Source organism: Achroia grisella, unplaced genomic scaffold, assembly GCF_030625045.1.
Source record: "Achroia grisella isolate CSIRO2021 unplaced genomic scaffold, CSIRO_AGI_Agris_v1 utg215, whole genome shotgun sequence".
Classification (NCBI taxonomy): Eukaryota; Metazoa; Arthropoda; class Insecta; order Lepidoptera; family Pyralidae; genus Achroia; species Achroia grisella.
In genome coordinates, this window is record NW_026712713.1 from 712,462 (window position 1) to 739,739 (window position 27,278).

General features: G+C 32.8%; 2 protein-coding genes across 2 annotated transcripts in view; both read left to right on the top strand.

Annotated features, from left to right (window-relative positions):
* The window catches only part of LOC131842248 (malignant T-cell-amplified sequence 1 homolog), a 46,782-nt gene extending 33,289 nt beyond the window's left edge, over positions 1-13,493 (top strand). Inside the window, exons 2-5 of the mRNA XM_059190790.1 lie at positions 6,259-6,411; positions 9,109-9,209; positions 12,380-12,581; positions 13,332-13,493. Coding sequence (XP_059046773.1) covers positions 6,259-6,411; positions 9,109-9,209; positions 12,380-12,581; positions 13,332-13,413 — 538 coding nt within the window. The 3' untranslated portion in view covers positions 13,414-13,493. The remainder of the gene's footprint in view (positions 1-6,258; positions 6,412-9,108; positions 9,210-12,379; positions 12,582-13,331) is intronic.
* Positions 13,494-14,662: 1,169 nt separating this feature from the next.
* On the top strand, positions 14,663-26,145 carry LOC131842249 (electron transfer flavoprotein-ubiquinone oxidoreductase, mitochondrial). Its single transcript, XM_059190791.1, is given in 15 exon segments — positions 14,663-14,821; positions 15,147-15,251; positions 16,166-16,278; positions 16,969-17,167; positions 17,490-17,581; positions 18,668-18,827; positions 19,248-19,360; positions 20,992-21,211; positions 21,752-21,907; positions 22,721-22,845; positions 23,685-23,802; positions 24,201-24,311; positions 24,683-24,787; positions 24,958-25,032; positions 25,931-26,145. Coding segments are annotated over 15 exon segments (1,815 nt in total). The 5' UTR covers positions 14,663-14,787; the 3' UTR covers positions 26,020-26,145.
* Positions 26,146-27,278: the final 1,133 nt, after the last annotated feature.

Genomic DNA, 27,278 nt, shown 5'->3' on the forward strand with positions numbered 1-27,278 from the left:
TGCGCGTTGCCGACCCTTAAGAAACCTTAATATATCCTTCTTGAAAAACCCCATGCTGTAGTCTCTAGAGAAAACCTCGGCAGGTAGTTCATTCCACAATCTAAGTGTACGCGGGACGAAGCTGCTCTGAAACCGCACTGTCCGAGACCACTTAGGTGGAACCTATTCATCCCCACACGCTGGAGCGTGTGGGGATGAATTCCCTGTCGATGGCGAGCGATGCGATGGTAAAAGGTGGCCGTAGGCATCATGTCAAATAATTCACCAGAAGACATTCCGTAGAATATATATAATACATGTACCTACATCCGTGCGATGCAGGGACGAGTAGTTAATAGTACATAAAACATTGCGAACAAATTGTGACTGTCAGAGTCTTGACGATTGATCTCGATTATTTCAGATTGTTCCAGATCAGTCGGTCAATCAGTCATACTGACAGTATTTGAGTCTTGAAAGTGTGGCATTCATTAACTGTGAGATAGCGTATCAAATAAACAGATTAGCAATAAAAAAAGGCAGAACTAATTTATCATACTTTAATTTTTTACTTAAACGTTTTCGGTAAACGAAGATTTTCCCGTCCAAAACGATTTTATTAAACCACACACATGTGGCTATTTGACCTAAAAGTATGTGAATCCTGAAAGTAATAGTATGTACAAAAATAATAATTTTGACTTGTAACGCTATTTGAACTTAGGTGTGTTATCGCTTTGGTTGCAATATCTGGCTAGTCTTTCTAGATGAGGTGAAGTAATCTAGGACGTCATTATGTAATGCTGTTGCAGCAACCTTCTGGTACAGGTGCAGTTGCAATATGTATAGATATCGGGTTTGTATTTGTAACTACCATAATGGTCCATATATAATCGTAGAACTTTCATCATCCCGCATTGATCCTATAGATTATTTCGAGTTGGTGTAACTCATACTTGCAATTCGGCCAGTTTCAATCATTTCCAATAAGAAAACTTTATATATTTCCTCGGGCTGCTATTCTAATATTTATAACGACCGATGTTAATGAATCATTTTAGAGGAGACGATAGTTTGTTTGTCCAAAATTAGCAATACAATTTAGAAATTAGCATAGTTAGACTTTGTGCAAAATCGTCTGCGTGGGTACGTCCTTCTCGTCTATTTTTGTCGCCCTGCAGTTTGCATTATGAGCTCTATTTCGCTTGAAAGAGGAGATATGGTAGTTAAATTACAGGTTTTTAATGGGTGATAATGAAGTGTTTCTCTCGCCTGCGCTAACGGTTTACGCTGGCGCTGACCAGTGGATACGATTAACATGAGGACAGGTTAGTTAGCCCATCGTGGCAAATTCACCGGGAATTTTTCAGGATGGTTTCCAGGGAGAACTGCGTTGAGGTTCCCCTGAAATTATAGGTTATATATACATAAGGTCTTAGTCCTACGGAATGAAATTCATATATGTATGGGCGAGGGTTGCTACCAATATGTGTGCTGTCAGTTTTTTTCACTAATCCTAACAAAAACCCGGCGATGTAAGACAATTCAGAAAAATAATTTACGTTCACAATCAGTATACTTGTCACGGTACGAGTTTGCGAGGGTCTTTGTACATACAGTTACATAGTACGTCGGCACCATACAAAAAGCGATGATAACCTTAGAAAGCGTTGGCCAACTGGGCCAGTGCAGTGCAGTGACCTAGTATTGAAACTATTGCAGTAACATGTTGTACACACCGTGCAGTATTTTGTCTTTAATTTTCATTTACTATTATTGTATAACTATATATATATTGTAAGTTTACATACATATATATCGTATGCTGACCCGCGTCAGCTGTCCCCCATTTTTGCAAATGTTGTTTTCATTGCTGCTCCTCTCTTATTGGTCTTAGCCTCATGTTATATAGTCTTCTTCGATATCCGACACAATTTTATTCAAGTTTAAAGCAAAGTAGTAGACATTATTATTAAGGCGGAAATATAATAATTAGGATTAATACAATGTAATTAAAGTATAACTCGACGCACGGATAATTAAATTTTCAATTGGTTCAATTGGTGAAAATGTAATTGTTTCTAAACATAAATAATTAATTTTTCACCCTATATTTTTTACTAGCGATTTTAACTTATATGGTAAAACAGCGTTTGCTGGGTCAGCTAGTAATTTATAAATTTATGCCGCCCGATAGGACAGCGTCAGCAGATAGGATAAGACTGCCGTTAGGTACAGTCACTGTCATCATAATCCACTATTTATCATGTGATGCAATATTCCATGCTCTCATGGAAATTTCCTGCCATCTTCACAAATAAATTTACTTATTTTTTTTTCACGTTTCTGTTAATTTATTATGGACTATTATATATCTACTTATTTTTTATCTAAACTGTGTTGAAATAAAAATTATACCTGCAATAGTCCAATCTATCTAATATATTTACCTACCTATATTTAGCCATCGTAATTAACATTATTGATATAATAAATGCTAATTTCAACCGACCTTATTCTACGATAATTGTTCATTGCCCAGTGTTAGTATTATTTATCCTTTTTATATTCATGTTTATTCTTGTTGTAACAATAATAACAATTATTAATGATTTGACTTTTATTTTGTGTGTCGACCTTGATAGCGTAGCTTAACATACAATCGATTATCAAGGGTTCGATTCCCGTACTATTTACAAACATCTTGATTTATAACTATGACTGTTTAAATCGATCAGATTTATATATTATCAGCGTTTTATTTTATGTTCATAATCTACAGAGTTGTTATTTTTAATATAGTACATACATCTATTTAGTATTGTATTATTTAACTTCGATTTACAATTTCAAACCCTATTTTAGGCTTGTAACGTCACGCAAAATAGATGAATAATAAAATATGTATATTCTTATGTAATGTACTGGAAACTATATACATATAATAATGACTCTCAGTAAAAATAAGTGCTAAGTTTCATTGCCAACTTAGTTCCAACTGAAAGTTAAAATAAAACTAAAAATATTTTATGAATCTAACGTTAATATATGAGCAGTGCCCTGCGGTTTTACATATACTTATAGTATACTAGCTGTCCCGGCAAACGTTGTATTGCCGTAAAATAAAATAAAAATTAGGGGTGGACTACCCCTAACATTTAGGGGGATAAAAAATAGATGTTGGCCGATTCTCAGACCTACTCAATACGCTCACAAAATTTCATGAGAATTGGTCAAGCTGTTTCGGAGGAGTATGGGAACGAAAACTGTGACACGAGAATTTTATATATAAGATTAATATTAAAGAAATGCGCTCATTTCTTTCTTTGTGCCCTTATAAAAGGGTTTTAAAGGTATTGATAAACCTATAACATTCCTCAATAATTATATAAAAGCATGCTTTTTTATAAAACTAACATTTCCGTTTGTTCGTACACTACAAAAAATGAACCCTTTACCTTTAACTGAAAGCTAATAGCTGTATAAATATGCTAGTATACACTAGGTTTAATCGTGTTGGCATTTAATGGTTCATCAATGAACGGCAGTTAAATGGCCCCTTGTACTGCATTTATATACCAAGCCTAATTATACCTAGTGACTCGGTCGTTACAATAGACTAAGACCACAGACTATTAAGAAACAATGGGCCTATTGGAAATGTCATTACATAATTGTGCATTAAAATTTGTTAATTATATGTCATAGCATTTTCAAAATTAAGACGTGTCTATCTAAGTATATCGTACCCTAATGGTGTATTTTGACTGGACCCCCGAGAAAAATGTAAACATAGATAGAATACACTTTATACATAATATACAGTGAAGAAAAGACAAACAATATATTAAAGTCCAGGTGCATAATTACAATAAGACGGCCTTATTGCTAAAAGATGAGTATGAAGTCAGCCACACATTTTGATTAATAAATGTTAATCGTCAATTAGAAACTATTTATTATTGATTTCCAAGTTAATTATTTCGCCATGATGCTAATGGAGAGAAGTTCGTTCTTAATAATAATATTATTAATTAATTTAGTTCATTCAATTAATTAGTATTGTTACGTATGTCATATGTAAGATTACAACAATGTGTTTGTATTGACCTTAATCCTCATCATTACTTTTTTTAAGTAACAGTAACAGTTCGTATCGTGTTCGTATTAGGTTGCAAATATACTGCAGTTCAATTAGCGCATTGGTTGCTATGCCCCGCCCTCTACCGAAACGCGGCTATCAGAACTAAAATTGGGCTCACATTATCAGGTTCAGTCCCGACGGCCCGTACCGTCACGCATTTCCAAAGAGGACGTAGCAACAAATTCGCTAATTGAACTGCGTCGTCGCCACGGGCCGTCGGACTCTTATCGGAAATGTACCGGGAGACTCCGCAACTGACCGACTATATATTAAAAGTCTTACATGTTTAACTTTATTTTAATCTTACTCATAATACTATATGTTGTTGTGTTAAAGACTTAAAGTAAGTCTCCTTTTATTTGCCGTTTTAATAACAACGTCCTTCAGCGAAATACGTGAAATTTGGCGGACACGTAGCTTGAAGTTATATTATTCAAGGGTGAAAGAAGGGTATGTGATGTCACCAAAAACATCATAGAAAATGTGCTAACGAATATAATTATTTCCTATTCGTACTAAAAATATAACGGCAATGGTATTGTAATTGAGATCTTCATACTTATTATACAAGGTTTATAATGTCATGCATTACCATAAGTATTGTACTATTGTAGCTACTTGTAAATGTAAGAAAAACTACAGTAGGTGACCGACATGCACGCGAAATTTGAAGTGGTGGAAATGACTGGCAGTTTTCTTTATGAGTCTACATTTTTACTGGCGCTGATTCAAACTGAAAATCGTTTATTGACATTAGGGCCTTTCGGCCTTTTGTGCACGCCCTACAATCGATCCCCTATCCAATACAAACGGGTCTGAGCCGAGGTTCGAACCCCCTAGTGGTGCCCTCAGACTAAAGGCGTATCCATCAGGCGGGAGTTGGCCTTCAGCCGCTCCATAAGTACTTCCGCGGGTTAAGAGTGCCATCTGCACATTTAAATTTAATTGTCAATCATTAAATATTATATAGCATTTTAGTAGTGTATTTGTCTAACTTATTTTATATAGGTAATTGTATTAAATATAATTGTCTGAGAAACTAACGCTATACAAGTTTACAGAGTATACCAAATAATCGTTAACAGACTAATAGAATAGGCTTTATTCAATAAATATTATTTAATATTTATTTCTATCTCATTAAAAATTAGGTCACAAGAATTTCTTTTAGTATCATGTTACTGAGATGGATGCATGTTTGTTACTCTATGACGCAAAAACTACTGAATGGATTTTGATGAAAACAGTAATATAGCTGACATATAACATATAATAAATATCAGAATAACACAGTTTATAAATATTACGATAGTGGAACCACGGGCACAAATTTTATAATTTAATGCCTATTCCCATAAAAGACCTAACTAACTAAATCTAAAATAATTTTGGGAAATGCAAATTTATATTAGTATCTTGTGTTAACGTTGAGATTACAAATGTCTTCACTGTTTCATGCTTAAATTACAAACAACGAGTCTTATCTATTTGTGTCAATAGCGTTTTTCTTACATAGCCATACCTACACAGATAATATATCCACAGGTATCTATTTAATATACTATACAGTCTATTGCTCATAAATGATAAATATTTACTATATTCTAGCTGGGCCTCCGAAATTAGATTTAGGATTTAAGTGAATTTGTGATAGCGTCACAATATATTATTAAAAACTGTACAGAAATCCGTTAAGGCATTTTTAAGATTAGCGTGTACAAACTCACAAAGATACAAAAATTCTAATAGACTTCAATTATGTTGATAAAGTCGCCCAATATTTTCTTTTTATATATCCTCTATATACAGACAGCGTATTTCTTCTGTCCATGTGTTTATGTGATTAAAACGATCCCTTTAAATCGCAAGAGTCAACAATATTTTTATTCGAGATGGAATGTGTGGATAGCTGGACGGTTTAGATTCATAATTCAGGGGTTGTCAATGTTTAGTTACACAATGACCTGCGAGTCCTTTCGTACTTTATATAAATATTGTTAAATATTTACATAAAATGTTAAATATTTATAAAAATCGGACTTAATACCTGATGGCATTACACAGTCAATTGTCATTCTGAACAGGAAAATTAAGTGTTATATTAATGTGTATAACTTATTTGTTAATTCTTACAGATTTGACGAGAAAGAAAGCATATCGGGTGTTCAGCAGCTGAAGTCATCCGTTCAGAAGGGGATACGGTCTCGGCTGCTCGAGCTGTACCCACAACTGGATAACTACATCGATCAGGTGTTACCCAAGAAGGATACATTTAGGATTGTCAAATGGTAGTTCCTAATAATAATTAAAAAAAATAATAATATCCCTCTGGATATTCCCACACAACGCCGTCTAGTCCCAAGCTAAGTAGAGCTTGTGTTATGGGTACCAGACAACTGATAGAATACTGTTTATTGTATACTGAATACAGAATTACTGTCTGAGTGTTTTATATGTGTTTTTTATTTATTTTTAATTGCACATGCATATACAATTAATTTACTATTTATATAATACAATATAATATTTGTATAATAAATTAACAATACCCACATGGACTCTGTTTAGTGTTGTCAGTCATCAGTTTCCATATTTATAACAGTTGTCTTAGTACCCATAATACAAGCTCTGCTTAGCTTGGGACTAGATGGCGCGAATTGTGCGCGTTGGTGTGAATTATCCTGGGATGTTATGTTTTATATTATATATAGTTCTATAGAGTTTTTAAAGAATTTCCAATCGTATCAACGTGTCATTTGATGAAAAACGGTTGAAGATTAATGATAATATTCTTATTCCTAAGGTAGTAAGATACATACATAGTAAACAGAATTTCATTGTAGCGATGCGTTTATTTTAATTAAATTAGTATCTGTGCTCCTACGCTTAGACTCCTACGTATTTTCTCTTACGCCTACGAGTTTTATGTGCGTTAATAATAGAATGTCTGGAGTAGATTAGATATATAATTAAATTATAATCTACTTATTGGAGCTATAACATTCAATAACATGTTAGTGTTTCCTAAATACTATGATTTTAATATTAACAAAAGATAATTATTATTTTAAAGAATGGCGACCCTATATATGTAGGCTTTTAGTAGTTATTATTCACACTCACAAACTGGAATACCAGAACGACTAATGTATCATATGTACCATCAAGAATAGACACTTTTTTTATTGCATTTAGTAATTTAACGCATAATCTATAGTAATTATATATGCCAATAATTCCAATGACATGATTATTTTAATTTAATTATTGACTAATCAGAATGACATAAATATATTAATTTATTAAAATTTGCACACCTGTATGCAGGCTAAATGCACTGGACATTATATTTAATATTGTATACAACTATAAGTACTGTATTCTGCGAATAAATTATTTTATTTGATTTGATTTATAATCGAATTGGACAGGGTGTATGTTAAGTTGCAAAATAAACAAATGGAGCAGGCAAGTGGCTCTTTAATATCCTAGAAACGGGACTAAAAAACAGGGACGCCAAAAAACACGTTGGAAAGACGGTATCAACTTGATTCTGGAGTTGCTCTGGAATAGAGTTGCAGAAGACAGGCCTTTTCCATTAGGTACACTAAGTTGCTGGAAATTTTGTAAACCATAATGTATCCCAACCTTAGGAAAAAAGGCTGTATTATTATTATTATTGTGATATTTTGTTTTATTACTATTATTATAGTCGTTATTATGTAATTGACTTTTGAATTAAGGTTATTAAATTTCACCGTAAATAATAAACTTATTACATTTGACACTCTTTTATGTCACATAAAAACTTGGTATTATAAAATGCACATTGCAAATTTTTATCACCCTCACGTTTTCAGTCTTTATTACTTTTAATACATAAAATGGCAACCCTTACCGCCCGTGCCGCCGCCCTGCAGTTCGTTGATAAATTGTTCGCAGTTGTTTTTCGGTTTGAGCTACTTTCTCCCTGAACCCCAAATGCCACTGAAAAGAAAGAAATGTTTCTTTATTGTTATAGTTGTTTTCTTAAAAGCGACCTCAAAATTTGTAAATCTGTTTTTTTTTTACTAACAATGGTGTAGTGCACCCGCTTGCGCTAACGGTATACGCTGGCGGGACACCAATGTAGGATGAGCTATGAGCAGGAAGTCAAGTCAGTTAGCCCATCATGTTAAATTCATTAGGTATTTATCATGGTTTCCAGGGGGAACCGTGTGGAGCCTCAACCTCAACTTTATTAACAACTAGCTGCACCTGCGACTTCGTCCGCGTGCAACTTTATTTTTCTAAAATAAAAGTAGTTACGTTAGGTAATTAGCCTAAGTTACTCCACTCCTTATGGATATATCCTCCTTATATGCCAATAAAAGTCCCGTCAAGGTCGGTCCAGCCAATTCAGAGAGACAGACAGACAAAAATTGTATAAAATGTTATTTTGGTGTATGTACTGTATGTATATTCATATGCATCTAGTAAAAACTGTTATTTTAATATTACAAACAGACAATCCATTTTTATTGATCTGTATAGAATATAAATGATGTTTTTAATACAAAGAAATACAAATTTACTCCTTTGGCTTTCTTTATCTCAGCTTTCTTTGGCCTATAGTTGAGTTATATTTAATAACAAATTCTGTGACAATTTTATCCTAATTCCAATACCCGTTTTAATTGAAAACTTAACACGAATAGACAGACAGTTTTGACCTCGTCACGATTATATCATATGTAAAGATTATCACTATCATTGCACCTTAAAAAATATGGTTGACGCAGTATGTATATATATGTATATTTTTTTTCCAAAGATCGCTATCGCCCGTAATATCTGACAAATCTCCTTTTATACATATTATCTTTCACATATTAAAGAGAAATCAGAAAATATGGATTTCAGTTCATAAATTTTATGGACTTATCATAAGTGTCTATATGAATATTTTGATTTGATAGGTAAAATGAGGTTGTTTACGATTTCAGTCACGATCACATCGAGATAATGGTGAACAGCGCTGGCGAACTGCTGTTCTTCCGTCACCGAGAGGGACCCTGGATGCCTACTCTTCGGCTATTGCATAAATGTAAGCAAAGCTTTTGGCACAATATTTTCCTATGTATAAAGCATTGTTTACTACATTGTTAAGTGAGTTACAATGTTATATATTCAGTACATTGAACATTTGCATCAAGTTCTATATTAAATGCACCGGTCACTCCTCCGATCGATCCCCCGTTCAATTCAAACGGGGATCGAAAACGGTGCCCTCAGACTAAAGTTGTATCCGTCAGGTGGGAGTTGGCCTTCAGCCGCTGCATAAGCCTTCCGCGGGTTTGGAGTGCCGTCTGCACTCGGCCCCTATTCACTCGCATTTGTGTAGTCCGAAAAAACATGGTTTTTAAAACGAATGTGCTATAAATTAACGGTATCCAAGTTGGTGTTCATATTAATAAAATGTGGTCATGACTTTCCATGAGATGGGCAGTAAGCTCATTTAACCATTTACCGGAGCAGTAAAAATTGACCTGCGTGGGTACTTCAGTGTCACCTATTTCAGTCACCTTGGCTTGGCTTGTAATCTGTGTTTTGGTTGTATGTCGCGATTAGGCAGTGAAATTACAGAATATGAGGGATAACATCTGGAATAACAACGCATGAGTTATGTCACAGGTATCATAAGATTATATGATATCTATAGTGCTGTTCATGTACCGCTAGATGAAGCTTGGCTATCATTCCAATTAATTAAAAAAAAATTGCACTGCAAATATATAATATACGAAATGTATTTCCAAAGAAAATGTTGAGGTGGTAATAGGCTAGTCACCCAAAAGTAACTATTGCCAAAGGTTAAATACTATTGCAATAGTTACTCTAATAGTTAACATCAACTAAAAAGCATTGGAATTTACCCATTAGTTCGTTCGCAGAGCTAATAAAGAAATATTGAATTACGTAGCAGTAGATACTAAATACAATACACAATTATTATTACGTTTTTCCTTTGTCAAACCAAAACAATTATATGTTTCATATTTATTGCTTTTATGAATCATTGTATGACATATTAACTTCAGTTGTGAAGTTAAATGTGTGGTCGCATAACTTGAGTCCCCTCCGATTGATCCCCCATTCAATTCAAACGGGGATCGAAATTACGACGGCCTGAGCCGAGGTTCGAACCTCTAGCGGTGCCCTCAGACTAAAGTTGTATCCGTCAGGCGGGAGTTGGCCTTCAGCCGTTCCATAAGTCCTTCCGCGGGTTTGGAGTGCCATCTGCACTCGCCCTCTATCTTCCGGTGAAGCTGTAAAGGCCAGCTGCGGCCAAGAGCATTAGAGATTAGTCCGAAAATCAAAATATTTGAGTGCATTTTTTCTTTGTCTAAATATCTTATTTTAGTTATAGAGGTATGTATAATTGGCCCCAAATCTGATAGCGGTCAGAGAGCAGTATAATTAACGTACAGTATAATTTAACGGTAAGTTGTTTTTTGTTATGCGATGCGATCAATATAAAAATTGAATTTATTATATTAATATAGTATAGCAAAAACTTTGTATTGATTTTTACGAAAATTGCCAGGACGGTGCAGTATGAAAGAGAGAAGGAATCCAGAATACTAATATTTTAACAAATACATTAAATCAATAAAAAACATTATACACACATATATATTTTGTTTTATTGTTGTTCTTTGTTTGAAGATCTTTTTGTATTTTTGGGCACTGGGCGACCACTAGTTGTAATAATTTAATGGTTTTTATTAACTCTTTCCGTAAATACATCATGAAAATTATGTCATAATGGTAAGCAATATATTTTTAAATAGCATACTTGTCTCGCGTATTTATCTATGTCCTCAAAAAAACTGAACAAATTTCGAATATTTATTTAGTAATTGATTATGTTATGTTTGTTATCTGTGCTAATAGAGTAAATTTATTTTTACGTTAATACCACATTAATGTCTGTCACATTACAATAAAATATACCTACTTGTAAAGAGGTTAAAGTCAAAAAGCAACAATACGCAATACTCTACCTGAGATTCGAGGCAAAATTAACACGATTCACATAAAGAAATAAACAAAATCGGTAGACGGTCGTTGACTCGTTTTTGTAGACGTAATTTCATTAATCAATGCGTTTAGATCGGTATCGGGTATTCGCTAGAGGGTACAAGCAGGGCCGGATTTACTATTAGGTAGGGTAAGCCCAGGGGCCCGCATTCTGGTAAGGGGGCCCTGACGTGGGCAGGAAAAATCTAATATTCAATGACAATAGATATTGTATTACATATTTCTTTTTTCGACGCATGTGTTGATAGAATATAACATGTACTACTACTACTACACAGCGTATTTCAGGATAAACAAAACTTTTGAGTTTTATTCACTTCCCTTCATCAATTTGATAAGAGCTAATAATCTTCAATCGTCAGATATAATGTATACATGAAATAGCATTTTTTAAAACATTGAGGGGAGATTTGAATCGCCTAGGACATCGGCATGATTAATACGGCCCTGGGTAAAAGTAGGCAAACGACATCAGGGATGCCAACGATATGAGGTTCCTATTACCAGTACAAGATTTTGGACCTACGGTACGAGAATACTTTTGGTCTCTTACGAAGTATGAGATATTATTCCTTTCGAAATTCAAAATACGATGAGATACGACGTTAGAGAGCCAAATAGAGCTAATTTATGGTATTATGAGATATTTTTTATTTTATCGTAAGATACTAAAGGTTGACAACCCTAATCAATGTCCACAGCCCACAGGAAAACGAAATGGGGACAACGACTAGAGACGTCACCACGCAATGTGTGTCGCGGAAATCGTAAAAACACGAAAATAGGTTTTACCGACGTTGAACCCATAAAATGTTGATTTTCAACTTCAACTTTACTTGGTACTTACTGTTGTTGATTTAGAAGTAACTTTATGTTTAGACCTGCGGCTAGTTTCTTTTTAATGTGAAAAGGATTGTACGGGGATGAAAGTTTGTATGTAAATTAGTCATTTTTAAAGTTAGACCCATGAAACTGTTTTCATTAGCTTTTTTTGATTAGATTATTAAATAATTTATGTTATCCAAAGTCACTATTCCATGCGGACGATGTCGGGAAACAGCTAGTAATTAATATATTAACTTTAGTGACTAATGATCATTATATCAGACTCGGACGAAATTTACAAGAACGATTCCCGTTCTGTAATAAGCATATTTCTTTTTTACTTTGCAGATCCATTCTTCCTACCGATGCAGCAGGTAGACAAAGGTGCGATCCGCTTCGTGCTCAGTGGTGCCAATATCATGTGCCCAGGGCTGACGTCACCAGGCGCCAGGATGTCTACCGTAGAAAAGGGGCAGGTGGTCGCAGTAATGGCAGAGGGCAAGGAGCATGCTCTAGCTGTCGGAATGACTTCACTTTCCACTGATGACATGTAAGTGTATATAGAGTTCATAGTATTCCATGGATTGACTGTGCGGGTGCCGAGTCCAATGTGTGGAGAGGGAAACACCGAGCAGTTCCCGGGACTTGAGATCCAATTGTAGGACCTTTTTCCGACGTACGTCAACACTCGTGTTTCTCTCCCCGCTTAGCAAAAATCTGGTACACATCTGAACTGATTTCGTGCAGAAGATTATTACGCAACGAAAAATTAAGATGTGTGAAATGGAAAATATTCAAACGTCTATGTATCGGGCAGTCGATAAAATATGGTTGGCATGGTTTTAATTATTGTAGGGATTTCTAATACTTGCTGAGAACGTTGCTGTCTATTTTCACGCCAGATCTCTTACAGGGCAGGCAGTGAGAACCGTATACCATTGGGTTCTGTCCTTACACACACTTCTTGCTTCAATCACATTAATTACTCGTCTCAACATGCACACCGGCCCTGGGGACTATAATCTGATTGATCGCAGCCAATCAGATCATGATAGAATAGCCCAGACTAGGACCGTGGTTCCTGTATACATACACTTTCGATTGTATAATAGATATCTGTATCGTGAAACTTTCATTCGACATCCTTTTCGCATTCCTAAACCAACATAGCTACATGTTCTTTCTTGTTTTATTGCGACACTCTTTTTCAAACTTACTTACTCATAAACGTATGGTGTATTAAAATTTGAAGAAACACATAACCGGAATAATTGTAATAATTAATTATATTATTTTTCAGAGCCAAAGTGAACAAAGGCGTGGGAATTGAGAACTGTCATTATCTCAATGATGGCCTGTGGCAAATGAAGCCAGTGAAGTAAAGGAATCTTTAAATAACTCAATATTTATAAATATTCTTTCATAAATTTATTTAACTCTAAGGTATTTTTTAATAAACGATAGATACAATAATTTGTTTTATTTTCTTTTGAATTATAAAAATTATTTGTATTGGTGTTAGATTATTGGGGAGAATTAAAAGGAAAGAGGAGGGGACGAAGACCAAGGCACAGCAACATCAACCTATATGGCTTGGCAAGTGGCGTCAAAATGGCAAGAGCTCCACCTACGAGAGCGACGCTTTTAAAATTACGAACAAATACTGTTAGATAATAATAGTATTAATAAATGGCATGTACTAATGAAGAAACCACTTTTTTCTGTATATGTGTGTCATATAGAAACAATGGGTAATGGTGTAATTATGCTTTTATCTTACACATACACACACATTTTGCATTTACAGGTGTCGTAAGTTTCAACTATGGGAAAGGCCTTTATACATGCTAAGTCACTTGGCCAACATAGAAGTGTTAATAATAATAATAAGCGTAGAAATTGAGGAAAGGGGTTTGTTAGTAATGTAGACTAATGATCCCTTCACTAGCAATATCCCATATCAGTATAAACTGCACGCGGTTTACGCAGAATCCCTCGGGATAAATTTCTGGTGAATTTGCCGCAATTCACATTTGGGCTAACTGGCCTGACCTTATGCTCATCTTATCATTTTTCCATGGCAGCGTAAACCGGTTACGCAAGTTGCCCCAATTTCATTCCATTTATTATCAATATCATTCCATCATCAACCATTAAAAAAACCTTGGACAATTCATACAGAGTCATTCACTCCCTAAGTAAGCTAAGCTTGTGTAAGCAACTGTTTAGCACCCATAACACAAGCTTAGCCCGAAAAAATATACATATGATGATAAACAAATAGTTTATCAGTTGATAGAAATACTCAAATGTATATTTTTATAAATACACACATAACACACACACACAACACTTAGACAGATATAATACTCACTCAACTAACGACAAATCAATACAATTGTATATATTCTGCGAGAAATCGATACCTCCGATAACTCGGTAATTGGAAATAAATCGATATGCTAGACAATTGAGATTCATAATGCATTAAAGACTTCAAATTAGTTAAAATTTTTAAGTAGCAGAATGTGAATGTGTGGAATACTCCATCTACGGTATTGAGACAATTTATGATGTGCTGAAGTGTCACTGTCATGTACTGTCATTTTTAGTATTCTGTGACAACTAAAAATCGTGCTGCTGTGGTTTGCTTTCAGTTTCGAAATTTCATTTTCAACCTTTTGCACGATTTTAAGTCAAAAACAATTTTTAATATCAATCGTATTGTACAAATTGTACGTATGTCAATGTAAAAAATGGCGGTAGCGCTTGTTAGTTCGGCTCGTCAGGGTAAAAACTTTTTGAACTTAATTTATAATATAAATTAGTATTTTTTAATAATTGGCTGTTTCATGTATTATCTTGTCAAGAAAGTTCTTGCATACTTTAAACTTTGATTTTTATCAGCTGTTGTATGTTTTGTGAATTCATTCTATTTTAAAATTAAATACTTGAATTCATCTAGTTGTTAGGGTCAATATTGTGTGCTAATGATAAACGAAAAAGGTTTAAAAGCCCACTGTTATGCAATTAATGAAAAATAAGTGACGGTACAAAGTTCAAACTCCGGTCGGTTTTGTTTTTGTTTGTGTGTAATTTCGATAACTGTTTTTAGTCGGGAGGCTAACGAATGCTGCCAGGAGGTTGTATTCCGATGTTTATCCTAAAATAACCACTCATTACACCATCCACCCTAGAGATAAGGATCCAAGATGGAAAGGTATGTGATAACCTCGAGTTTTATTATTAATGTGTTTTATATACATAACCAAAATATTTACTTATCATACTTTGCTAAAATGCTATATTGGGTTTGCAGTGTGATAAAGAAAATTGTCATGCATAGATATATACTTTGTTAACATTTATAAATTATAAATTAATAATAAATATAAGTACAACTATCATAAGTATCATATATATCAAATACTTTTTCAGACATTTACTGCTTATATTTTACTTAATGTCAATTATTAAACACATTATGTATTTTACACAGCACAATGTTTATTCCATATGTTATAGGTAACATATGGAATAAACATTGTGCTGTGTATAAAATATTATATTCACGTAAAAAAACAAGTTCTTATTAAAGTTTAAAATTATCTATCAGAGAATTTTAAGGTCATGGTGATATAATAGTTCCTTAATGATGCAATCATCAACTTTAGGGTGCATTTATGGAAACTTTTTATTATTTTAATTAATGCTAATTTTGATCTTATTTTTTTATTTATTATTGTATTCAATTAGCACAGCAAACAATATAAGTACCATATCTGTATATATATTAAAATATATCAGAGTAAAAACTGTATGTTATGTATTGTAGGTAGTTTTTAACATTTCTTCCATCTTTGTGTTTGTGTAATTGTTTGTCTTTATTTATGTAATTGTAGTGGCAAACAAAGGCCCATCTGATGGAAAGTGAAACAAATTAGTCAGGAGAAGTAGTATATATCTCTGTTTCACATAAAAATTGTGGCCATAGAAGTTGATTTAAAGTGTCAAGTTATTATTTTTAATTTAAGGCTAAATGTAAAAAATAGATTGAAATAATATAGGATAATTAATTTTAATACTCTATACTTTTTTTTATAATACTAGTACATAATTGAATTATTTATTTAGAAATAAGTATGGAGCGTGTCGCAGAGGAAACAGACATCCTGATCATTGGTGGAGGCCCTGCTGGCATGGCAGCTGCCATCAGAGCTCGACAGATCGCTGAGGAGAAGGGAGCTGTGAGTATTTCTTAACTTCAATTGAATTGAACTGAAATCCATTTTGTGATGATGAAGTTAGGTCAGTTAGTCTGTTGTTCCTGAATAACCAGAACTTAATCTGATTAATAATATACATTGCTAGCAATGCTGATCCTCTCTGTCTTTCGGATTGGTATATCTTATATGTTTTTATTGCAAAATTTTTCTTTATGACATGATGTTTCATTACCTTGATGGTCTTCCAGTTTAACACACTGCAATATTTCCAAAAATCCTGGGTTTGTATCTTTGCACAATGTTAACATTTCATGATTATAATTATTTCTATTAGTCTGGGCATTATTTATGTATGTACTAAGACTCTACAGGCATTGCTGAGGCTAAGGTTCTTGAATAAAATAATATTGCGACTAAAAATTGAGATGTGTGATGTGTTATCCTATCTTTCAAGTTGAATCAAAATGCACATAATGTACAAATCAAATTTGCAATTGGTTCAGTAGTTTAGGAGTCCATCGCGGACATACAACCTGACATGTAATTTTTATATATAAAGATATTAAAAAAGTATTTAAGTACTTCATCAGTTGTGTGACTATATAACTAATGGAAGTACTTAAATACAAGCATTGCTTAGCTCGATACTAGATGATGCAGTGACATGTTTGAATTGTTCGAGATTTTATTATTCTTATTTATTATTTATAGGAAGTTAGAGTTACTTTACTAGAAAAGGCTGCTGAAGCTGGGGGCCACATACTTTCTGGCGCATGTGTGGATCCAATAGCACTTAATGAGCTGATTCCTGATTGGCAGGAGAAGGGTGCTCCAATCAATACACCCGTTACATCTGACAAGTTTGGTTTCTTAACCAAGAGTGGACGAATACCAATTCCAGTTTTTCCTGGTAAACAAATCTTTCTTCTATTTACATTTAAGAATAATTTAGGACTGTTCTAATCTAAAGTGTTCCTATATATATATATGTTACGTATAAATATATATATGTGGTCATATTACCATATAGAATTTATGTTTAGAGGCTTATTACATAATAATGAACCAAAACTACTATCAAACATGATAAAATGTGAATGAACCCATTTAGAAATTATTTATTGTAGAAAGAAAAACACATTCAATTTTGAATAACATATAATAATATATAATCAAGTCAAACAACAATCTTCCTTTCTACCTCATTTATACATTATTTATATGACTTGTAGGTTTACCAATGTACAACCATGGCAACTATGTAGTAAGACTTGGGCATTTGGTGCGGTGGATGTCGGAGCAGGCAGAAGCAGCCGGTGCAGAGGTATACTAAAAATCAATTATAAATTTATATTAATTTATATATTATAAATCTGTCAACAATGCCATGCCAGAAAGTAGTGAATTCGTGTTCTATACTACTACACTGTTATTTAATTATATTTCGGATCAGCACGAAGTAAAATAAAAGTTAAACTACATATATGTATGTTGATGTACAAGGAGTAGTGTGTGAAATATATAAATTTTAACGACTTTTGTAGATTGAAAACTGGAAAAAACTCTATTTTTATGTAGTAACTATAGATCTGGCTCATTTGATCATAAATTGTGAATTTTATGTATATTAACATAATATATGTGCATATATTTTGTAGTAGTTACATAGCGTATGCCACTCCGGAATAATGAGCCTTCTAAATAGTGAAAGGAATTCTCATATTGATGCAAACACATACCATTTATCTACAATGTTAGTATATATAGGTATGGGTTTAGTACTTCTACGCTTGATCAATCATCAGTCTATCATGATGAGTAGTTTCTATGCTAAATATACTAGCCTCACATTTATAAAGTTGCTGGTTCAAACTCCATTGGTTTAAATGTGTTAATCATAAATGTATTACGATAATGCACTCTTATCGTATATCTTAATCATCTATAAGTACACAGTATAAAGTATAAAGATAAAAAAAATGCTCTAATACTATAGACGATATTTATTATAATATATTATTATATATTCTATATGTATTATTGAAATTATTATTATTATAAGTCTCTCCCCTACTAGTGCCCAATATTAAAATACCTCCTTCATATATGTATTATCATATTATTATTATATAGATAATATAATAGTAAAGGAACCTTGTCTGTACACGAAAGATAGGTGCTTTCATCAACGTAACAGAACCCAAAACAAAGCAAAATTTTATTATGTTTGTCTGTACCTTTGTACACGCGAGTCTTAGAAACAGTTCAACAGATATAGTTGCGGTTGTCGCTAATGTATTATGATAAGTTTTACTTAACATTTTATGTTTTTTATTCCAATCGGTTTACACATAGAAAATCACGACCTACCAAATTGCAGGCGTGGGTAGTCAATAATATTATTTTTCAGGTGTGGCCAGGCTGTGCAGCTGCTGATCTAATATACCGCGATGACGGCTCCTTGAAGGGCGTAGCAACTGGAGACGTGGGTATTGCCAAAGATGGCAGTCCGAAGGATATGTTCGAGCGAGGCATGGAGTTCCATTCCAAGATTACCATATTTGCTGAAGGTGCGGGGGAATTGTTAGGATTATAGCGTCCACTGGTAGTGGTGCGTAATTATTTGCGCTCCCGCCAGCTCTTTATTCCTTTAAAACATCAATATTACATTTATTTATATTTATTATATTTTTTATATTTATATATTTTTTTTTGTAAAAACGCCTTTAATCTTTGCATACACTTTGTATATATAGATAAATTGGAATGTCAAAACAATATCTAAGTATCAATGTTCATCGAAATCATAAATGATATATTATTAACTGTTTACTATTAAAAAATACTTTACTCTATTTTTTTATGTGTAGAATTTTTCTTACGATTGTCCATCTCTCTGTCGCATGTGTAATTCGCTCTAAAAATCACACGGTCTAATGCTACCCAACTATTTAATAACCAAAAATTTAATAAGAAAAAATATTTTACAGGTTGCCACGGCCATCTAACGAAGACGCTATCAAAGAAATATAATCTCAGAGAGAACAGCGAGCCTCAAACTTACGGTATCGGTCTAAAAGAGCTATGGGAAGTGCCAGCTGAGGTTTGTATTACTTAATTTATTTTACCTAGAAATGTGTTTTATGTATTTATACTGTTTGAAATTAAGAGTTCGAAATATATGTGCAATACAGTTCAACATGTACATACATGAATTGATTTTCCAAATTTTAATCTTTCTGCGTGTGTATTTCTTTTTCATTTAATTTAGCCGGTAAGCAGTTTGCTTCATAAGTTGCTTGGTAGGTGAGATATGGGAGTGAAATTACAGAACAGAGAACCGAGTAATGACATCTGAGGTGTACCACAGGCGTAACATGAAGATGTGATGTCCATGGAATGAACAGTATCATGTATATAGGCAACGGTTGACACTTACCATCATATAGCCGACTATTTGTCTCCCATTCTAGCCACATAAAAAAATAGGTTTATTAAAAGTCATCGTTTTTATAGATATGGGTGTAAAACATGTTTTCTCGTAATAAGTTTTTTTTAGTTATGTCAATTGGTCTTTCGAGGACGTAATGTTTCTATATTGATATAATTTAATGATTTTGATTGTTATCATTTTTATTTTAATCCTCAATTACACAATCATGTTCACATTGAAACCATCTATTAATAATATTAAGTGGACTTATGACTTCGATCTGATAATTGTTATTATTTTAATAATATTTATTTTAGTGATAATAAATATTACATTTCTTTACATAAATTCTTATTTAAACTATGATCAGTGACTACATATTTTAAGTTTATGAAATAAAATATATATAAGTATGTAGGGTCGATTTAAATTAATGGTCAAAATAATTTAGGGCGGTGATGACTAGATAATAAAAGACCATTTTTATTAAAATTAAATGTATAATATTTTTTTTTATACATTTATTTTATAAATTGATTGATTATTTTTTTTCATGCTCTGAGTACAATTTAATGTCTATTTCAATTTAATATATTTTTACGTAACTGAAATGAAATTAGTAATAATAATAAGTTGACGACTCCTCTGACATACATAAGTGGCAATTGTGGCTAATATATTTAAATGAACAGCACCAATCGATCAAGGTTCATAGAATTTTATTAATGGTATTATTATATGTAAAACATAATCATATATCATAGTATATAACCAGGCAAACAGAAATAATAATATCCTGTAATATTTTAATATTTGACATCATTATCACCTATTTGTTTACTTAAATTTTTGCCTTTTTTTTAATTATTTGTCAAAGTTAATTTAAGTCGAAAGAAAGATACATCATAACAATGTATATAAAGTTATTAATTTCAGTTGTTTTTATATCACGTCAAATTAATAGTTAAGTATATAAGGTCTAACCGAAATACAAGTATTATAAAAAAGTTTAAAGTATGTGAGTTTGGATGTTCGAAGCAATCTCCCGGTACTATCTGATTACTTATCGGATTTTCAAAATTCTTTCAGTATTGGATAGCCCATTTAACGATGAAGGCTATATGTATAATATCATACTACGACTAATAAGAGCGGAGCTGTAATGTAAAATATTGCCAAAACTGGCAAAATGTGAATCTTAGTTCAGTCGTCAAATAGTGATAATGATAGGTGGTAATGAAGTTAAAAATAAAGAATGGATAATCTTATAATAATATTTAATTACTTGGTAATAATTTCAGAAACACCAGCCAGGTTTGGTCGAGCACACCATTGGATGGCCACTCAACAAGAACACGTATGGTGGTTCTTTCATATACCATCTCAATGTCTCCGAAGGTGAATCGCCACTAGTGGCCGTGGGGTTTGTCGTGGGGCTTGATTATAGCAACCCATACCTCAGTCCCTTCAGGGAGTTCCAGAGATTCAAGCTGCACCCATATGTGAAGACCATGTTTGAAGGTATAGTTTATACAATAAAAAAAATATAATATTATATATTTATACTTCATGATATTAGTTTTAATAATAATTTAAATATTATTTGGTTGGTATGAAATGCATTTTTTTTATTATTGTAGTCTATAACTGACGATGACTTAAAAATATCAAATTTTTTGCGTATATAGTACATAATAATTGTCTATCTTTTTATATGAGTTAACACGTTATGAGTTCACCGGGAAACCTATTTATATATTAAAAAATGTATATGAATTAGTACATACATTTGTGTAACTATAAAAAAACATTTATTGTCGATAAAATAGTGTTTTTAGTTTACATTCAGTTTACGGATGTCAAATTGTCAGAAAAATCTAGATTTTTTTTATAGAAATTAATCACTTAAATGGCAATCAGGAATTGGTTTCAAAAGAAACAAGAAATTCGCCAGTTTTTTTTTATTTACATTTTGAAAGGAGAAAATAAGGAAAAGTTTGTAATTATTGCATATGAGTTATACAATAGACAAGTTACAAGTTGTTATTGCTTGTTCACTAGGTGGCACCCGCGTGGCGTATGGCGCTCGAGCGCTGGTGGAGGGCGGATGGCAGTGTCTGCCGAAGCCCGTATTCCCGGGCGGGTTACTGGTCGGCGATACAGCTGGCTACCTCAACATGCCCAGGATTAAGGGCACCCACAATGCTATGAAGAGTGGTTAGTAGAATTTAACTCCGCAGGGAAAATATAATTAGAATTGATCAATTTTTTTAAGAGATACAGATTTTTTACAGAACATGGAACATCAAAATCAACGTATTTTCCAGTTGTAGACTATGCCTATGTTTAGGCTTAAATTGTAGTATGGATTCGGTGTGTTACGGTTTAGCACAATGCTTCGATACCTCGCGCGGTACAAACAGTTGTATTCGTGAGTATGATTGTTTGTATAGATCTGGGGTGGTGGGGTGTTTTCTTTTTATGCTTTTTATATTGACTACGGGACCAACAACGGCCGGTAAACAGGATTTGAGCGCCTTTGGGCGGGTATTACAATTCTAGTAACCATAACAGAAGGTCTGCGTAACCTGGGACTAGATGGTGCTGTGTGAATTGTCCAATTATTATTATTATGAAATTAATAGTATGACAATACCTTTGCGTTCTTAATTTGGACATCTAATTAATGAATTATTAAACAACATTATTATACCGATATTTTATAGATGTCTAATTTTGTTTTTTATTGGATTAATATTACTTTATTAGTAGAAGGTGTGAGACTACAGATATTCAATGGCCTGACCACCACCATTTCTTTCTTTTCAATGGCGACTAAATGTACTTTCCCCACATTTACAATCTTCCTCATTAGTGACGAATTTCCTATTATTATTGAATCTACGAGCTTACTGCTCTGACATGTATTAATGATAGCAAAATTAAACATAGTAATATTAATCCATTAATTAATTAAATTTGACTTCCGCAAAATAACAACTGTATAAAATATATATATATTATATATAGGTATGCTGGCGGCCGAAGCGGCTGTGGATCTGATATTGTCAGGGGAAGCGACGCACGATAAAGGAATTGTGCCAACGTTGTATGAGGACAAATTAAAAGACTCATATGTTTATAAGGAATTGAAGGTAAGATTCTAAACTATTTATGTTTCAACACATAAATAGTTTAGACTTGATTTTTTATGTACTGTTTTAAATTTGTATAATTAGTAAAAAAACACGGAATCTTACCACGTTTGATTTATTTATTTTTAAATCGGGAACTCGATAAGTCGATAAACTCGAAAAGGACATAGGCACATTTTAAACAAATCTTTCTATAGAAAGTACATTTAAAGAGAGGAACATAGATGTTATTTTATTTTAAGAAATATATGGGATCGATGTATGACAAAATTATTCTATCTTATAAGTTGAACCAAATTTTAAATTGAAAATTGTTTTAGTTTCGTAGATTATGCTAGATAGACAAACATCGTGACGCAAGATTTTTGTATATAAAAGGGTATATTGTAGTGTCGTGTGTGTGTGCCATTTACCTTTTCTGTGTACAGTTCTCTCATCCAGATTGTCTGTAAGAAATTGCTTATAGCGATAAGACCGCCTTTTGTAACTTTCTACTTACTGTTTTTATTATTATTTCTTCTCTGTGCACAGTAAAGAGTTTATTATTATTATGTGCTATATACTTTTTAGAATGCTCTCTTTGATTGGGTGCGACTTGTTTTTGCGGTTGATAATCACCAAACAATGACAAATATATGTATATTTTTTTTTAATTGTAGTTATTATTATTATAATTATTGTATAATAGATTGAAACTTGATTTTTTAGTAACAGTGTAAATGATTCAGTATATTTATATATATGAAAATATTTATCGACACAAAGTTGTGCTATGGGCCCTGTTATTAAAATAGTTCTACACTTGTCTCATATTGTAACATAAATATATTTAATTACAGCAAGTACGCAATTGTCGCCCGTCTTTCCATACGAAGCTGGGTTTATATGGTGGAATCGCGTACTCCGCATTCTCAACATTTGTCCGTGGCAAAGAACCATGGACCTTCAGTCATGCCGGTAAGACTCACTTTTGTATATCTATGCGTATTTCGTCTAAGATGTTATAGTAATATTAATGTACATACTAGTGGTCGCTCAGGACATTAGACCATAATTAATTTAACATTCAGTAAGACTATAGGCAAATGTAAGATTATAAACAAAATATTAAACACAAACAATATTATCTATTCTCAATTTGACTATAGACTTTAACAATACAGAAAAGAGTACATGGCACTTGTGTATGTCAAATAAATGGTAGTGTATGTAATGTTTTTTTATTGATGTAATATAATGTTTATGCAAAATTTAAAAAAGATATAACTATTGACCCCGCAAACGTTGTTTTGCCATATATATTAAAATATAGGTGATAGTGATAGAAGGTTGAAAATGTTGTATTGTTATGTCAGGTGCGGATCATGCCCAACTAAAGCCAGCTAAGGAATGCACGCCGATAGAGTACCCCAAGCCTGACGGTGTTATCACTTTCGATCTATTGTCCTCGGTTGCCTTAACAGGTAATGAAATGTAATTTATATTAATTCGGTTTGCCCGAGAGCTTTAGATATAAACCGCCAAACGATAAGATGTTTATATATTAACATAATGAATTTAGTTTAATAATATAAATAGTAATTGGGTTTTTCAAATCAGGATTGAGTAAGCACTATTTGAGCTTGCGTGTAACAACTTAGACGGCTTCATCACTTAACATCAGGTGAGATAGTGGTCAAACGCGCTCAAATTAGGCAATAAAATAAAATCGTAACATTGTTTGCCATGGTAATATCACAAAAAAAGTAAACAAGTAAGATAAATTTGCAGAGTATCTTTGGGGTAAAGTATATACATAAATAATCGTAAATGATTAAATACCATTGATTTGCATCATCAAATCACTTATGCGAGCTGTGGACTTAACTCTCTGCGCGATGACCCGTCCCGTTAAGAATATATGGTGTGTTCGATGGACCCGAAGCTCGTTTCTGTCCAGCAGGTTGGTTCTTTGTTCACTCAGCGGTCTGTGGCAAGAACGATGAGGCTGTCTCTACCTTTCTTTGTACTATAAAAAGAGAGTGAGACAGAGAAAGAGCGTCAGATTTTGTATGTACTGCATATAAAGTTATGAATAGAAAAGATTAGTATTAAATTACACTATTATTACAGGTGTATACGAATTCGTACCATTGGAGAGCGGCGAAGGCCAGAGATTACAGATCAACGCACAAAACTGTATACATTGTAAGTAAAATGCAACATAACTATATTTAATTTACATTTTACTAAGTGGGTAGACGTTTCTCTAACTGCATGTAAATTTTCTTATGAAAGTAAATTACTTAAATATTTTACTTATGACATTGTATTGCTATTATACATAAGAATATATATCCGAGGAATGTAATATGCGAGTATATGACAATTAGCATGTTTGGACCTTTCTTTGTGGATAAAAACATTTATCATGAGAGAGAGAGAGGGAGACAGAGAAATACGACAGACTTCCATTTGACCGCATTCAGAAAGAGCAGCCAGAATCATTGGTAATCAAATTTATTAAATTACACTATTATTACGGTGTGATATGCATCTCGTGCATTTTCCACCGCATATATCACGGGGAGTGTTCAGAGATTGTTCGGATTAATAGCACAAAACTGCTGACATTTCAACCGTACCAATGCAACATAACTATAATACCATTGATCATTGGATGAAGTGTGTCCACAGTTTCGGTTTTCTGAAATTTTCTTATGCACAATTAAATTACTTAAATATTTTACTTATGACATTGTCTTGCTATTATTATACATAAGAATATGTATATAAGTTCTGAAAAAATACTTCATTTTATCATATTGTATCTATCCGAGGAATGTACAGTATATTACTACAATAAGCATTTTTGTCTTTCGAGCTGGAACCGAACGTTTATCTGTTGAAGTAAACACTCGTTTTTTACTTGCAATTTTGACCCTAACGCGAAACTACCGAAAAAAAAATCAAATCTAATCGTAATTGACCTTAAAAGAATCATCAAATAAGTTAATTAGAGTCACATTGGAAACCATTTTTAAGAATAATTTTGTTTGTTTATCAAATAAATTTCGAATCGTAATTTTATTATTTTTATTTTCAGGTAAGACTTGTGATATCAAGGATCCGTCTCAGAATATCAACTGGGTAGTACCTGAAGGTGGCGGCGGCCCCGCCTACAATGGAATGTAAATGCACACTAGCATTGCATTATTATAAACCTTATAGATACCAAGATTATGATATTAAATCACACGGATGCTTCCAAACGATAAGACCTTTAGCTTATATAAATTTTTATCATGGTAACTAATAAAAAATGTACGCGTATGTCTTACCGGGCGAGACCGGGCGAACTCTATACTCTACGGGAGCGAAGTATAGTATCCTACGAATATGCCTAAGACCAATTAATGCAGAAAAAGCTGGTTGTGATACTAGCATTGTTAAAAATACTTTAGTACTATTGTCATATAAGTGGTTAGTATACATTACCTTCATCGTTTTGGTCTTTATTTCCGATCATCCACATTTGTAAATGACTGCTAACGACTTATTATTAACGATAAGAACATAAAAATACTAATACAAAATATTGATGTCAAAAAAATATTGGGAACAAAATAATTATATATGTAAATTTGTTTTATATTGTGTATCATATGAATAACATAAATATAGAAGTTAAAAACAGATTCATCACGAAAGCATAGGTTGTAACGTGGACAGTGCGACATTTTAAATCATTTTAATATAATTAAGTAAAAGTGACTGGGTAGGTTGAAAAAAAATGTTTAAACACATAAAAACGCTCAAACGAGTAGGTATTGATATGTATATATATTCATATTTAATATTTTGATATGACGTATAAAATCATTTTGATACTAATATTTTATAACAAGGATCATGTCATTATCTGTAAGTAACAACAAACGATGTAGTCGTAGGACTAGTTACTAAACAAATTACTATAGTGTCGTTACATTACCAGTTTTAGTATAACGAGTACCGCTCACGGTATCACGGTAATGGTGAAAATTTGCCTACTAGTACTATATCTGACATTTACATCATTATTGGTTATTTTATTATCACGTAATGTGTTTAGTTGGGTCCATTGAAAATACAAGATTAGAAAATATATTTATTTATATTTTAATATTATACAACAATTAAATATTAAAAAAACGACAGTACAATGGTAGACATAATAAATACTGTGAGTGACGTTACGAATTATAGTAACTATAAGAAATAACTACATGAAATCGAAGTAACGTTACAGTACTTACTTAAATAAATAACTGAATTCTAGTTACTCAATATATTGTTGTATGACATAATAATATGAGAAATAAACAGAAATATGGTCCTATTAGATAATGAAGTAAGAGTGCTAGCGAAGCATTAGTGTTAGCGAAACTAGACACTTATTTGGGTTTTGTCAT